The sequence below is a fragment of the Chanodichthys erythropterus genome, chromosome 13 (genome assembly GCF_024489055.1).
Source record: "Chanodichthys erythropterus isolate Z2021 chromosome 13, ASM2448905v1, whole genome shotgun sequence".
In the NCBI taxonomy this organism is placed as follows: domain Eukaryota; kingdom Metazoa; phylum Chordata; class Actinopteri; order Cypriniformes; family Xenocyprididae; genus Chanodichthys; species Chanodichthys erythropterus.
Genome location: NC_090233.1, coordinates 10,446,491 through 10,461,239, shown reverse-complemented (window position 1 = coordinate 10,461,239; position 14,749 = coordinate 10,446,491). Strand labels below are relative to the sequence as shown.

The window sequence follows — 14,749 nt, the reverse complement described above, 5'->3', positions numbered from 1 at the left end:
ATTTCAGATAAATGAGAGATGTTTAACACTGATAAATATGTTGAACTTTATAAATATTAATAATGTAATGCATTTTTGTAATGCATACATTTTGTTAAATTTTGGGTGTTAGTGTTCTTTTTTGTTTTATTATTGTTAATTGTTATTATTATTATTAGGGCCAAGCACAGAAGGTGAAAAGGCACATATTGTATCTGTTAGTCATCCTCCTTTTCTTCCACTCTAGAGTCTATGGCAGCCAATAATTATAAAATTTGGATGAGACAGAGGACTGTCTCATCATGATCCACAGCAAATTTGGAGTGTCTAACTTAAACCCTTAAGTTTAGTTCTTGTGCCACCAACTTCTCAAAGTTGCACGTATGTTTATGCTAATAACTTTTGAACCATAAGGGCTAGAACCTATTTTTTCTGATTCCTCAGCTCATGCCGAGTCAATTGATATTCTGAAAGCGTACTTTTTTTTAACTTTCCCTATTTAGTCTGATTTTCACCAGAATTGGCTCTGATCATCTTCAGACGTGCTGGCAAGAAGTTGTTCAATAGATCAAACCATATAGCGCATCAACTAATTCAGCAACGTTATGACATATTGTGACCTGTGACCAAAAATCTTGGTATCTGTCATCACAATCATGACTCGAATGTACTTGCAGTTTCGGCACAGCACCACCTACTGGTCAAGAGATTTGAAAAATTTACATTTTTCCTGCACAAACTTTTAAAATCGTCCATTGTTCATTATAAAGGGATTTGTTATGTTTGTTTTTCAGGTTGCACAATTAATGACATGCCTTGTAAAATAAAATGCTTATTATTTTTCAACATATGCTTCTGCTGAAATGATACCTCCCTGAAATTACTTTTTGCAGGTTGGGATGTCTGGGTTAGGTGCCTTGCTCAAGGGCACCTCATTCGTTTCATGCCAGCACTGAGAATCGAACCCACATTATATTTTGTCTTAATATAAAGTAATTTTTTTTTTTTTTTTTTTTGTCACAAATATCAATTATTTGAACAAATAACCAACAGTTTCTTAAAAACAAACACTTTCTTGAGGTGAATACAAAATAATTAATTAACATGCTTTTTAAACAGCACATGAGTTTTGGTAACAGGACTGAGAAAACATGCATCCATCTTCTGCGTTGAAACATTGTAAAAAATAAATAAATAAAGTTGCCTGAGATTGACCAATACACATTTTGAATAGTTAAATATGTGTACTATTAGATACAGTGTTGAAAAAATATAAAAAATAAAATTTAATTTTGAAGAGTTTCAACAAGCAAATGTCACCCTTTCGGTGGAATGGCCCGTCTTTTAATGCATACTAACAAGTGACATACTTTAATGATATTACACCACTGGACTACAAAACGTATTTTCTTTCAGAACTCTAATTACCACAAACAGTTTGCTATCACGTGATACTTGCTACTTTTCTCCGCGCTGGCTATGATGGACCAATCACAATCGTTTGTGTTCACTGCTTAAATAAATAAGTTTGTAAATATCGCAGGATCCATTTCTTTTTACTTTAATGTCATTATAAAAATCATTGTAGCTAATACGTTTAAACGACGATACATTTCAGCATACGGATGCCTCGACTACAAACGGCTTGCCGTCAAGCGCGCCCCCTGGAGCAACAATCCGGCGCTCTCTTTTTACCCACAGTTCTCTGCGCTGGAGGTGTTCTGTGACTAAGATGGCGGACTCCTCGGTAAGCATCTCCAGTCAGTTGTTTTATGTCGTCTGAATGCTGTTTTAAAACATGCTTGCTCTTTTGCCGTTGTGTCCCAATAGGTCGAAATCATTGAAGGCTGTCGTCTTCCCGTGCTGCGAAAAAATCAAGAAAATGAAGACGAGTGGCGTGAGTATCAGCCTGAGGGATCCGTTCAGAATGTAAACAAAGGACTCGCAGTGTGTATTAGGCTAAATTATTCTGCCGGTTTATTTAATAAGGCACTATTTCTCTCGAACGTTAATCATTTGTTATAAAATTGTTATAAAACGCAATGTTGTGATGGTGTCAGGTGATGCTTTACTGTATGTGATATGGAACTGAATGATGTGTGATTTACATATTCCAAGATTAACATACAAAACACCATTGCTGTAACGTACTATAGTAAATTTTGTTAGAGAGATGGCAGACTGGTGATGTGAACACATGGCAGTGTTTAATTCCTTATTTTTAAAGGATTAGTTCACTTTCAAATAAAATCTTTCCTGATAATTTACTCACCCCCATGTCATCAAAGATGTTCATGTCTTCTTTCTTCAGTTGAAAAGAAATAAAGGTTTGGATGAAAACTTTCCAGGATTATTCTCTTTATAATGGACTTCAATGGTCTCCAAACGGTTGAATGTCAAAATGACAGTTTCAGTGCAGCCTTAAAGGGCTTTAAACAATACCAGACGAGGAATAAGGGTCTTATCTATCGGTCATTTTTGAAGAAAAAAAATGTAAATGTTCATGCTTTATATAAACAAATGATCGCCTTCCAAGTGGTTCCACCAAAACTGCATTTCTGTATTCCTCAAAAAGCTTTGTCCTACGACGACTCTATTCTACTTACGGAAAAAATTGAAATGGCGCCGCATTCGTTCCATAAGTAGAATAGTGAAGGCGTAGGACATACAGCGTAAGCTTTTTGAAGAATACGGAAAGCGGAAGCCCGTGCAAGGTAATCATTTGTGCTTATAAAGCATATACAGTTGTATTTTTTTCGAAAATGACCAATCGTTTCTCTAGATAAGACCCTTATTCCTCGTCTGGTATCGTTTAAAGCCCTTTGAAGCTGCACTGAAACTGTCATTTTGATCTTCAACCATTTGGAGACCATTGAAGTCCATTATAAGGAGAATAATCCTGGAAAGTTTTCATCAAAAACTTTAATTTCTTTTTGACTGAAGAAAGACATGAACATCTTGGATGACATGGGGGTGAGTAAATTATCAGGAAATCTATATTTGAAAGTAACTTTTCTATCTTTTAACTAATTCTTTAAGCTTTCATCTGTTTGAATGCTCCTTTATCCTTTTATTCCTTCAAAGCTTTGGCTGAAATTCTCAGTGTCAAAGACATTCCTGGGAGAAAGCTCTACTATGTCCACTACATTGACTGTGAGTATTAACCATTTGCCTGACATTTAGATAATAAATAATAATACTTATCTCACTAATACTGTTTGCTAACTGCAAAGAAAATAACATTTATTTACTTTCTAATTTTTTTGGAAAGTTAATAAGCGATTGGATGAATGGGTGACTCCAGACCGGCTGGACTTGAAAAAGCTCCAGTTTCCAAAAAAGGAGGCAAAGACCCCTACGAAGAACGGCCTGCCAGGGTCTCGCCCCAGCTCCCCAGAGAGAGATGTGGTAAGAATGTTAGGATTTCTGTGATGAAATGTGACACGCCCCCACATCAGTGGTTGCCCTTTGTTTTGAAACATTGTGTCACAAACAATTGTTTACGTGCCATGTAATCCTTTTCCATCCTCTCTTCCTTTCTGTTCAAATTCAGAGGAAGAGTCTAGATCTCAACGTTCAGTCTGCTTCAGCTCCATCAAGAGGCAAAACCCTCCCCACACCGGTACAGACAAACCCGCCCATTGTACACTAATAAAACTCAATCTGTCAAGCGAGAGCTTTTAATCAATGGGCTGAGTTTAGTTCGAAAAAGCTCATCACACTTTCCAACAAGTGTGAGGGATGCAATTTTTGCCTCGACTCAATTTACATTTGCTTATTGTCAAGCAGCTTGAACATTTTATGTAATGATAATGTTACCACTGTTAAAGGATTAGTTCGCAAAGAAATAAAATTTCTGTCATCAGTTACTCAACCTCATGTTGTTTCGAACTTTTTTTCTGTGGAACATAAAATAAGTTTTTTTTTTTTTTTTTTTTGTCCATACAATGAAAGTCAGTGGAGTTCATTGTTGTTTTGGATCTTCATTGACTTTCTGTATGGACAAGATTCTTTTGTGTTTTCTTTATAAGATCTTCCACAGAAGAAAGTCTGACCAGTTTGGAACAACATGAGCATAAATGATAACAGAATTTTCATTTTGGGGTGATCTGTCATTTTAATAAGGTAATAGTTTCCATGCCAGACAGTTCTATATAGTCATAGTATCTGTTTCAATTCATAGTATCTTGTTGTTGTTGTTGTTGTTTTTTCCCCACCTAAAGCAAATCAGTTCAGTGCTGTTTTCCAAAATGTATGTACAACAACAGTCAAAAGTTTGGAATAATTTTAATATTTTTGAAAGAAGTCTCTTCTGCTAGCTAAAGCTGCATTTGTTTGATCAAAAATACAGTAAAAACATTAATATTGTGAAATATATATATATATATTTTTTAAAATCTTTTTTTAATGTGTTTTAGTTTGCAATTTATTCCTGTGGTGCAAAGCTGAATTTTCAGCATCATTACTTCAGTCTTCAGTGTCACATGATCCTTCTGAAATCATTCTAATATACTGATATGGTGCTCAGTTATTAATAATGCTTCTTATCAGTGTCAAAAACAGTTTGGTTATAAAGTATTAAGCAGCAAAAAAACTTTTTCAACCTTGATAATAATAAGAAATGTTTTTTGAGCACCAAAACAGCATATTGGAATATAATTTGAGACTAACAACTGGATGACAAAGCTGCAGAAAATTCAGCTTTTTCATCACAGGAATAAATTAAATTTTATAATATATTTAAATAAAAATTAGTTTTTTTATTTTTTTATTTTTCAAAAATAGTTTTATATTTGAAATTGTAATATTATTTAACAATATTACTGATTATATAATATTTGTTCAGATACCTGCAGCCTTGGTGAACATAAGAGGCAATATTAAAAAAAAAATCAAATTTTTCACTGCTAGTGAATATGAAAGCATTTTCCATATTGATCATAATATAGTTTCATCATTCATTACCAACATACTCGTTACTCCCTGTAATATCTATTTTAGAACATGAGGTAAGTGACTGGAATTCACTCAATTATGATTCATCAGCTTTTAGTGGTGATTATTGTTACTCATACTTGGGTTTAGGGGTTTGTTCAAATCCATAAACTTAAGTAAACTTTTTTTAAGATTCACGTATATCACCTTTTTTTATTTTTTTTATTGAACCTTTTATTATATCTTATTTTACTGTCAGGAGCACAGGAAATAAATATGTAAGGACAAATACAAATTAACTTAAAAAATTGTGGTAATCAAATAAGTTAATACATTTAGATTTAAATGTAATCAATTGAAATTTGCTTCATGTAATTAATAAGTATGTTATTACTGTGCAATTTCTGAAATAATTTCAAGATAGACCAAACTTTTATTTTGTTGTAATGAAGACCTTTGAAATTGTTATGGAGTTATTTTAAGAATGATGTGATTTTTCTTTGCAGAGAAAAAGTTATTTGTCTTTCTGATTGCTCTTTCAGAAGAGAAAAGCAGAATCTGTGTCTTTGGCAACACAAGTTACTGCAGCAACTCCAGTGCCTTCACTTCCTAGTTCTGCAGAAGCAAGTCAGGCCTCGGTTTATCCAGCCATGAGGGACACTTCCTTCAGCATTAAATCCAGAGAAGAACATGAACCACTCACCTCTCTCACCACGGTAAAAAAAAATTGAAATGAATAAAACATGGTCTCTGCTAGTTTAATCTGTCGCAATAGTTAAATAGCTATTATTTAATTACCAGAATACAAAAAAAGTTTCTTTTTTTTTCTTTTTTACATTATTTGAAAAAAATAAATAAAACTTAACTATATAAATTTAATTTGGACTTTTTTCCCCCTTTTGCTTTTTTTTTATTCTTGAAGAATGGCACAGCACGTCGTCTTATTCCTTCCCAGCCGGGGAGAAAAAGGAAAAATTGCGGAGGGACTGATGAGGTAGGATCTGCAACTTGATTTACAGATGTTTCTTAGCACTACATGATGCACTTCTTTTTTTTTATTTATTTTTTTTATGTCTATCGAATCTTAAAATTTCTGAATCACATGTATTGATCACTCATTTTTAAATACATTCTTACAATCAAATATCAAATTTTTCATTATTTGCCTAAAAGTGGCTGGCATAAAGTTAGCATATCTTGTAGCATAAATGTGTTTAATGTGGGTGTGTGTATCTTCAAAAGAAGGTATAAAAGAAAAAAAAAAGTGATCAAAAAACATTGAATGTAAGGTTTTGGTTCTTTTTCTTTCTACTTAACATTTTAAGCACTACATTTCTGGGCTGTTAAAAAACAATTAAAACATGAGGCCGCAAGTCCCATAGTCCCCTAATCATCAAATATTTAAAATGTTTTTTTTTTTCCTACTCATAATTATCAGATTTTTTTTTTTTTTGCTATCACCTGTTTTCCTCCACTCTCAAGTAAAATGTCCCAAAGCTTTGCATCCACTTGTGTTTTTCTGTTAGATGGTAAAGGTGTTCCAGAATAACAACCCTCGCTGCTCCACCGTCTATTTGCCGCCAGGAGAGGTCCGGCTCCTTTACTTCCCATTGCCTTGATTGTGTGTCTGTTAAAGTGGAGGCATTTAGGAGAGGCTTTTAGAGAAAAGTATGAAACTCAAACTATAGAAATTCAGCTAAAAAGTCATTGGATCTCATAATTGCAAGAGTCTGTTGTTCTTAGGCTATGGAAGATTATAGTATTTCATTTTCTTTTTCAGGTAATTGGGTAATAATAAATGAGTACTTCCTGATATTTGCAGGTGTGATAGCAAGTGTGTAACCAATTGCCCTAGCAATATAATAAAGTTCAGAGATGTTTTTTTTTTTTTTTTTTTAATGCACAGGACGTTCACTGCTGTTAGATGCCTTCCCATCATCTCTCTAACTCTACTGTCTGCTCTCAGGATTCCCAGGACAGTTCTGATGGTATCCCCTCTGCCCCTCGCATGACTGGTAGTTTGGTGTCGGACCGCAGTCATGATGACATCGTCACGCGAATGAAGAACATAGACTGTATTGAGCTGGGCCGGCACAGGCTAAAGCCGTGGTACTTTTCTCCATATCCACAGGAGCTCACCACCCTACCCATCCTCTACCTTTGTGAATTTTGTCTTAAGTACCTCAAGAGCCTCAAGTGTCTCCAGAGGCACCTGGTAAGAACTTAAGGACTGATGTTTGACAGCTTTAGAAAAAATGTCAAACTCTCTCACAGCAAAATATGAGAGTCTGGTTCTGTCTCAGTAAAACTGTACCAAAAATGACGTACACTACTGTTCTAAAGTCAGTAAAGATTTTTTTTTTTTTTGAATGAAAATACTTTTTTCTGCAAGAATGCATTAAATTGATCAAAAGTAATAAAGACATTTATAATATTAGAAAAGATTTCTGTTTCAAATAAATGCTTTTCTTTCTATTCATCAAATAATCCTGAAAAATAATTATAATTTCCAAAAAATATATATGAAGCAGCACAACTGTTTTCAACATTGATAATAATCAGTGTTTCTTGAGCAGCAAATCAGCATATTAGAATGATTTCTGAAGGAACATGGGACACTGAAACCTGGAGTAATTATGCTATGCATCACAGGAATAAATAGTATTTTAAAATGTATTTAAAAAGAAAATATCTATTTTTAAATTCTAATAATATTTCACAATATATATATTTTTTTTTGATCAAATAAATGCAGCCTTTGAGAGCAGACAAACCTTACAAATCATTTAAAAAAATCTTTTGAACAGTAGTGTATCTGTTGTAATATTTTTTTCTTCATATTTTTGTTTTGATAGTTTACTGCAAGCAATATTGCACAAGAATGTACAAACAAACAAAAAAACCCCGAGGTATATAGCCTACCAAATTTGCTTCTAAGGTGCAGTTGATATAACAGCTGTTTTATAGGCTGTACTATATTTGAATTGCTCATGTCCTTTATTTGTGCAAGTTAAACTATTCTTACAGTTCAATTTGTCAAGCTCTACTTGCATCTGGCGATGTTCTTACATTATTTAGCTGATTTCGTTACAGGTATAAAAATTAAATTCAGTCTAATGAGATGTTTCCAATCAAAGCCCAATATTATTGTAAATTTATATTACCATAATCAGTTTAATTTTTTGAAAATTTACCTTCTATATTTGCCACTTGCACTTCTTATTTGGATTAGCAAGCACCTGAGCACAGACACACTTAAAACGTCAAGCTTTAGTGTGCACTTGGCTTAAGCAACATGCCCTCAGATAACTGTCACCCGTCTATAACTGTTACAGACGAAATGCAACCTTCGACACCCACCAGGAAATGAGATCTATCGCAAAGGAACTATATCCTTTTTTGAAATAGATGGCAGGAAAAACAAGGTGGGTAACTTCTAGTTTGAAATGATTAAAGTGTGTGTATGTATATGTATGTATACAGTGTATTTGTGGAAATAGGAATATATTCATGAATATGAGACAATTGCTATTTTATCTAAAAATCTAGGTCATCTGAAATTGTGAAGTCCTACAAATTATAGCATTAAGAGTAGACCAGCACTTACTTTACTGTAGCACATGGTTAAACTGAACATGTTGATTTAGAGGGTTAGGGTTGTGAGGGACATGTTTGTGGAAATACATTTCATGATGGCCTGTTAAATCTGTTGTTTTTTTCTTTTTTATTGCACAGACATATTCCCAAAATTTGTGTTTACTGGCCAAATGCTTCCTGGACCACAAGACCCTGTACTATGACACAGATCCTTTCCTCTTCTATGTTATGACAGAGTATGACTCAAAGGGATTCCACATAGTCGGCTACTTCTCCAAGGTACAATATACAGTTGTGGTCAGAATTATTGGCACCCTTGGTAAATATGATCAAAGATGATTGTAAAAATAAATCTGCGTTGTTTATCCTTTTGATCTTCAATTCATAAAATTTAGCAAAAAGGGGGGGGGGGGGGGTCACATTATGAAATAAATGTTTTTCTCCAAAACTCGTTGGCCACAATTATTGGCACCCTTTTATTCAATACTTTTTGCAGCCTCCTTTTGCCAAGAGAACAGCTCTGAGTCTTCTCCTATAATGCCTGATGAGTTTGGAGAACACCTGACAAGAGATCAGAGACCATTCCTTCATGCAGAATCTCTCCAGATCCTTCAGATTCCCACTTCCATGTTGGTGGTGCTTCTCTTCAGTTCACTCCACTCATTTTCTTTAGGGTTCAGGTCAGGGGATGGTCATGGCAGAAGCTTCATTTTGTGCTCAGTGACACATTTTTGTGTTGGTTTTGATGTTTGTTTTGGATCATTGTCCTGATGAACAATCCAACCACAGCCCTTTATAAGATTTCTAGCAGAAGCGGTCAGATACCAGCAGAAAAATAGGCCCACAACATTAAAGATGGAATAGTATATTTAACCATGGGCATGGGGTACTTCTTATCCATGTGTGCACCAAATCCATCTGGTGGGTTTGCTGCCAAAAAGCTCTTTTTTTTAGTTTCATCTGACCATAGAAGCCGGTCCCGTTTGAAGTTCCAGTCTTGTCTGACAGCTGAATATGCTGGAGATTGTTTCAGGATGAGAGCAGAGGATTTTTCTTGAAACCCTCCCAAACAACTTGTGGGGATGTAGGTGCTGTTTAATAATTTAATTTTAGGCTTTCTGAGACTCAAGACTCAACTAATCTCTGCAATTCTCCAGCTGTGATCCTTGGAGAGTCTTTGTCCACTCAAACTCTCCTCCTCACCGTGCATTAGGACGATTTAGATACAGTACCTCTTCCAGGCAGATTTGTAACATCTTTAGTTTATTAATTGAAACTTCTTAATTATTGGCCTGATGGTGGAAATGGGGATATTCAATACTTTAGCTATTTTCTTACAGCCATTTTCTATTTTGTGAAGCTCAACAATCTTTTGCTCACATCAGAACTATATTCTTTGGTTTTACTCATTGTGATGAATAATTAAGGGAATTTGGCATTTGTGTTTCCTCATGTTTATACTCTTGTGGAACAGGAAGTCATGGCTGAACAATTTCAGGTTCATGATCACCCTGGTGTGCTAAAAAAAATGTAAATATGATATACTTCAGAGATATTTTACTCATAAAAAATTCTAGGGGTGCCAATAATTGTGGCCACCGTGTTTTGGAGAAAAACATTTATTTCATAACGTGATTATTTTTACAGTCATCTTTGATCATATTTACCAAGGGTGCCAATAATTCTGACCACAACTGTAGCTTTGCTTGCATCAATGCACTGATATTCTAATTGTTTTACATTTTGGCTAGTCCTATTTTTGTTTGTTTTTTATATGATAGGCTTGCTTGCATTGTGTTTCCATTGTCTTTGTTTTTTTCCTCCCATTAAAGGAAAAGGAATCAACAGAAGACTATAATGTGGCCTGCATTTTGACTTTACCACCGTACCAGAGAAGAGGCTATGGCAAACTACTAATTGAGTTTAGTGAGTAATCATATAGTTATGACTTTTTACTAAGGAACATAGAATGTGATCACATTTTTTATTATTGTATTTTTACTATGCGTTTAAAGTTATCGCTTGCCATCTCAGAATAATGAGTAAGGTAGTACAAGCTAACCTTAAATAAAAAAACCCTGAATGTTTGGGCCTTGTTCGCATCTGTCAGGTTATGAGCTATCAAAAGTGGAAGGAAAGACAGGTACACCAGAGAAGCCTCTGTCTGATCTGGGTCTGCTCTCCTATCGCTCTTACTGGTCTCAAACAATTCTGGAGATCCTCATGAACCTCAAATCGGAGAATGGAGAACGGCCACAGATCACCATCAAGTTAGTATCTTCTTCTTTAACTTCACTATCAAAAATCACAACCAAAAAGTGTATGTGGGAGAGTTTTATTTAATTTCACTCTTTTCTTTTCCTTTTTTCGTAAAGAAATTTACATTAATATTTTTGGCATTATAACATTATTTTATTGGCAATTGGCGTACACCCTAGCATTCTCCGACTTCTAGTTGAGACGCACTGTAGTGTGTTTTAATTAAAGAAGTATATAGTCTGCATGACAGTTGTACAGCATCACTGTATTCTTAGAAGCGAGCAGATTATGATGTGGTGTTTTCAGAATCTCAGACCGGTTCACAGTAAATGTATCACACTCCAGCTCTGCAAGTGCTGATGCAGCATGCATTGGGGAGTGTAATGTGTGGCAGTTTTCAAATTTGCATGATTTCCAAATTTTGGGGGCAGATGATCATGGCAGAGATTTATAATGAGAAGTGGGCGTAAACTCAGACACTTAAAGATATATGCCAATATAAAAGCTTGAGGGTTTAAGTCTTGCAAGTGAAAAATTAAGTCATAAGTATTGTAATTTTACTAATTAAAGTAGTAATAATCATATACTTATGAAATATTTTTCTAATTTTACAGTGCAGTTGTATTACAATAGTAATATATTTCTGTCTTATTATTATTATTATTATTACATTAATAATGTTATTATCATTATTAAAATTATTACAATTCCACAACTACTGGGCCCGAGGAATCTGACAGCAGAGTTTCAGATAAGAAAGTACTTTGATTATGGTCAAAAATAAATTAGCTTTGATATTGTTCAAATTATTTAGTCTTAATATTGTGGCAATTTCCCCTGTGGAATAAAAAATGGTATTAAATTTGAATATTTTTCAAGATATTGTACCAAAGAAATTCTAGTATTGTGACACCTCCACACGCCCAATTTTCATTACTGTAAGGAGAAAAAAAATTTCATCAGAGATATATTAAATTGTAAGCATGCATCATGGTAATATTTGTTGTGCTGCCTTTATTTCATGCAGATGTTAAAAAAAATTACAATAATGATAATCTAATGATAAACTTGTTTAATGTGTTTAATTCTCATAACATATATTACAATGCAAAATACAACTTTATGCAAAATATAATTTTTTCCTTTAATTTTGGGGTCAAATACGAACCAACATTTTCTTCCCAACTCACTTTCTTCTTACTCATATCCATTTTGATGGCTCAGTTTTAATGAAGCTTTTAAAGAAATCAATTTGTAGTTGTTTTGTTTTTAACGTTATGATTCTCTCAGTGAAATCAGTGAGATTACCAGTGTCAAGAAAGAGGATGTGATATCAACTCTTCAATACCTCAACCTCATCAATTATTATAAGGTAAGCGATCAATTGGGATGTTTGCTTCCTCATTCTCAGATTTCCCATCCACCCTAATTTGATGTAGCATGTTAATATCATTACAATTGGTGGTTTTCTAATTTTTGCTTAAGTTGAGTTCAGCTTGATTGATCTCCTTGCAGGGTCAGTATATCCTCACCCTATCAGAGGACATAGTGGAAGGTCACGAGCGGGCCATGCAGAAGCGTCACCTTCGTATTGACCCCAAATGTTTGCATTTCACTCCTAAAGACTGGAGCAAGAGGGGCAAGTGGTAAAGACAATGAGGACTGCTAGCATCCAGCTAACATGCCACATGCTGCTCAAGGAATTCAATTCAAGAGACTGTAATTGTTCCACAAACAGACTTGACTTGAAAAACAAAAACAGTGTAATGTTGTTAAAAGTTTCCACTGTCCACATCTGCATGTTATGTGACCTACTTTTACAAATTTCATATTGTGTGAAATTCATGTTAGTCTGTTAATTGTCTGTATGTGAGAATGGAAGAATGTGTTTTTAATGTACTTTTCTCCCACCATTTCAAAAGATCCTCCTAGATTCCTATATTTATGGTCCATGCCATGTTTTATTACTTTGACCAATAACAGTATTCTGCACACAGTTATCAGCACTCTGTAGAGACATGACCTTATTCGTTTTCATTGGTGAGCTGTTTACTTCTGGTGATACAACCCGTTGGTACAAAATGTAGGCGTACCCAGCTATGCAACAAAGTTAAAAGAAACTTTATGTAAATAAGCAGCGGTTTTCAGGAGCAACTACATGGCAGTGAAGTCAGTGCACATGTGATCGTCACATGCCAGATACTGTAATGTGTGTTAAGACAGAGAAGTTAATCATGTTGTTCCATGTTGTTGACATGGAATCAGTTTTCTTTCCCCTAAAGAAAAACCATTCTGGAGGGAAAGGGTTATTTGGATGGAATCTGTGCATAAATAATATAAAATATAAAAAAGATAAACAATTTGCACCCTTTGCCATTGCAGCTATGAATATGCGGCCACACAGAGGCATTTCTGATAAACACCTGGCAATACATTTTTTTTAATTAAACTACTGCATATGTTTAACTTCTTTGTTTTGCCGACACATGAAAGTCGCTGTTTGTTTGCATAAAGTTAAACTTTACTCAGCTTTGCTTTGCTGTGCATGCCTACATCGACGCTGGAAGTCGGCAGCTCTCCATTGAAAATTAATTCAATCATGTCGCTTTATCGCTGGTGGAGTGAACAGGGCTTAAATGGGGCGTTACAGTGTCATTGTGTCTGTACATAATATGCTACACTTAAAATAAATGTCTTTTTTATACTGGTATTATATGTGTCTAGGGTCAAATGCACATGGATGTATCTGAATACCTGCACATTTATTACTTTTTTTTATTATAATTTTTTTTTACTGAATGTAAACCAGCAAACGCTGCACAAAATTGTTGTCTTTTAGGTAAATGATAATGTGTATAGAAATAGTAGCTCTAAAGTATTTATAAAGTCATTTTCTGTCATTTTAAAATTTGTATAACCCTCTGTTTTTTTGTGACTTGTACTTGCTATTTGAACAAAAAAAAATTGGTGGACGGATTACTAAATGGTATTAAGTCATTTGCACTGTTCAGTCAAAAATAACTGTGATAGGAAATTAATGGGAAATATGAAAAAATGTGAAAATACAGAGCAATTATTCAAATCTACAAATAATCTACAATGAATTCTAAAATATCAAGAGTGCAAATTAGCCACAGCTGCTCTCACACACATTTATTGGCCCTGTTTACACCTGGTATTAAGATGCGTTTTGGTCGATTGGATCACAAGTAGACGAGGGAGACACATTCCCATCTACACCTGGGGCCTGTACCATGATGGTAGTTGAACAAACTCAGGGTTATAGGGTTAGTTTCGAGTTGACAAAACCAAACCACTCCAATCCGACTTTGTTGGTGCCATGATGCTGATCATCAATTTTCTCTATCAACTCAGTCTTTGATCTTGAGTTTGTGAAGTGTGTGCACATGAATCTGTGACATCAGTGCCAAACAGCCAATCACATGCCTTGCAACAGAAATAAAATGTGATTCACTTCTTGTGAGAGAGCCAGCGCGATTCAAACTCTCACTGAAAATGAAGAATTTAAATGCATTTACACTAATGGAAAATACTTGTCTGTGAAAGACGACAAATAAAAGAAATGATCTTTATCAGTGCAAGTGAAAGTTGTGGAGTTAGTTTATATAGTTGATAATATATAGCGATAGAGACTTAAACATACAAGGTCACATGTAGTAATTTTTAAAGAGTATATTTACTCCGTATTTAGGCCTATATTACATGTGATCTATATATATTAATATTCATTGAAACTAAGTGCTTAATAACTACTGTTACACTAAATTTGCGTGTGTGCAATGGGTTAATAAAAAAATATAGATCATATAATTATACAAATAATATATAAATTATATTATCATTAAAACCAGACAATTTCATCGTTAAATATTTGTTTTTACTATATAGTGATCTTTAATTTAGAGGAAGAGAAACTGGGGGAGTGACTATTACGTTGGGTGTGTCAGTGTCACTCAGC

At 34.3% G+C, this 14,749-nt stretch overlaps 1 protein-coding gene across 3 annotated transcripts; it reads left to right on the top strand.

Annotated features, from left to right (window-relative positions):
• The first annotated feature begins 1,690 nt into the window (after positions 1 to 1,690).
• Positions 1,691 to 14,363, top strand: kat5b (K(lysine) acetyltransferase 5b). Of its 3 annotated transcripts, none has more exons than XM_067407259.1 (16): positions 1,691 to 1,726; positions 1,810 to 1,876; positions 3,064 to 3,132; positions 3,251 to 3,387; positions 3,533 to 3,601; positions 5,457 to 5,630; positions 5,837 to 5,908; positions 6,441 to 6,503; positions 6,881 to 7,129; positions 7,770 to 7,823; positions 8,250 to 8,339; positions 8,650 to 8,790; positions 10,344 to 10,437; positions 10,622 to 10,781; positions 12,070 to 12,142; positions 12,286 to 14,363. In XM_067407259.1, exons 1-16 carry the CDS (start codon positions 1,712 to 1,714, stop codon positions 12,418 to 12,420), a joined length of 1,662 nt encoding a protein of 553 aa, XP_067263360.1. In that variant the 5' UTR covers positions 1,691 to 1,711; the 3' UTR covers positions 12,421 to 14,363. The 3 variants fall into 3 exon arrangements, with proteins under 3 accessions (XP_067263360.1, XP_067263359.1, XP_067263361.1); XM_067407258.1 differs by having other exon boundaries at positions 12,061 to 12,142; XM_067407260.1 differs by lacking the exon at positions 7,770 to 7,823 and having other exon boundaries at positions 12,061 to 12,142.
• The last annotated feature ends 386 nt before the right edge of the window (positions 14,364 to 14,749 follow it).

Bases quoted from the DNA above. Each gene is read 5' to 3' on its own strand.
- kat5b (XM_067407258.1), top strand. The intron at 5,909-6,440 runs GTAGGATCTGCA...TTTTTCTGTTAG, and splicing joins ATTGCGGAGGGACTGATGAG to ATGGTAAAGGTGTTCCAGAA. The intron at 8,791-10,343 runs GTACAATATACA...CTCCCATTAAAG, and splicing joins TAGTCGGCTACTTCTCCAAG to GAAAAGGAATCAACAGAAGA.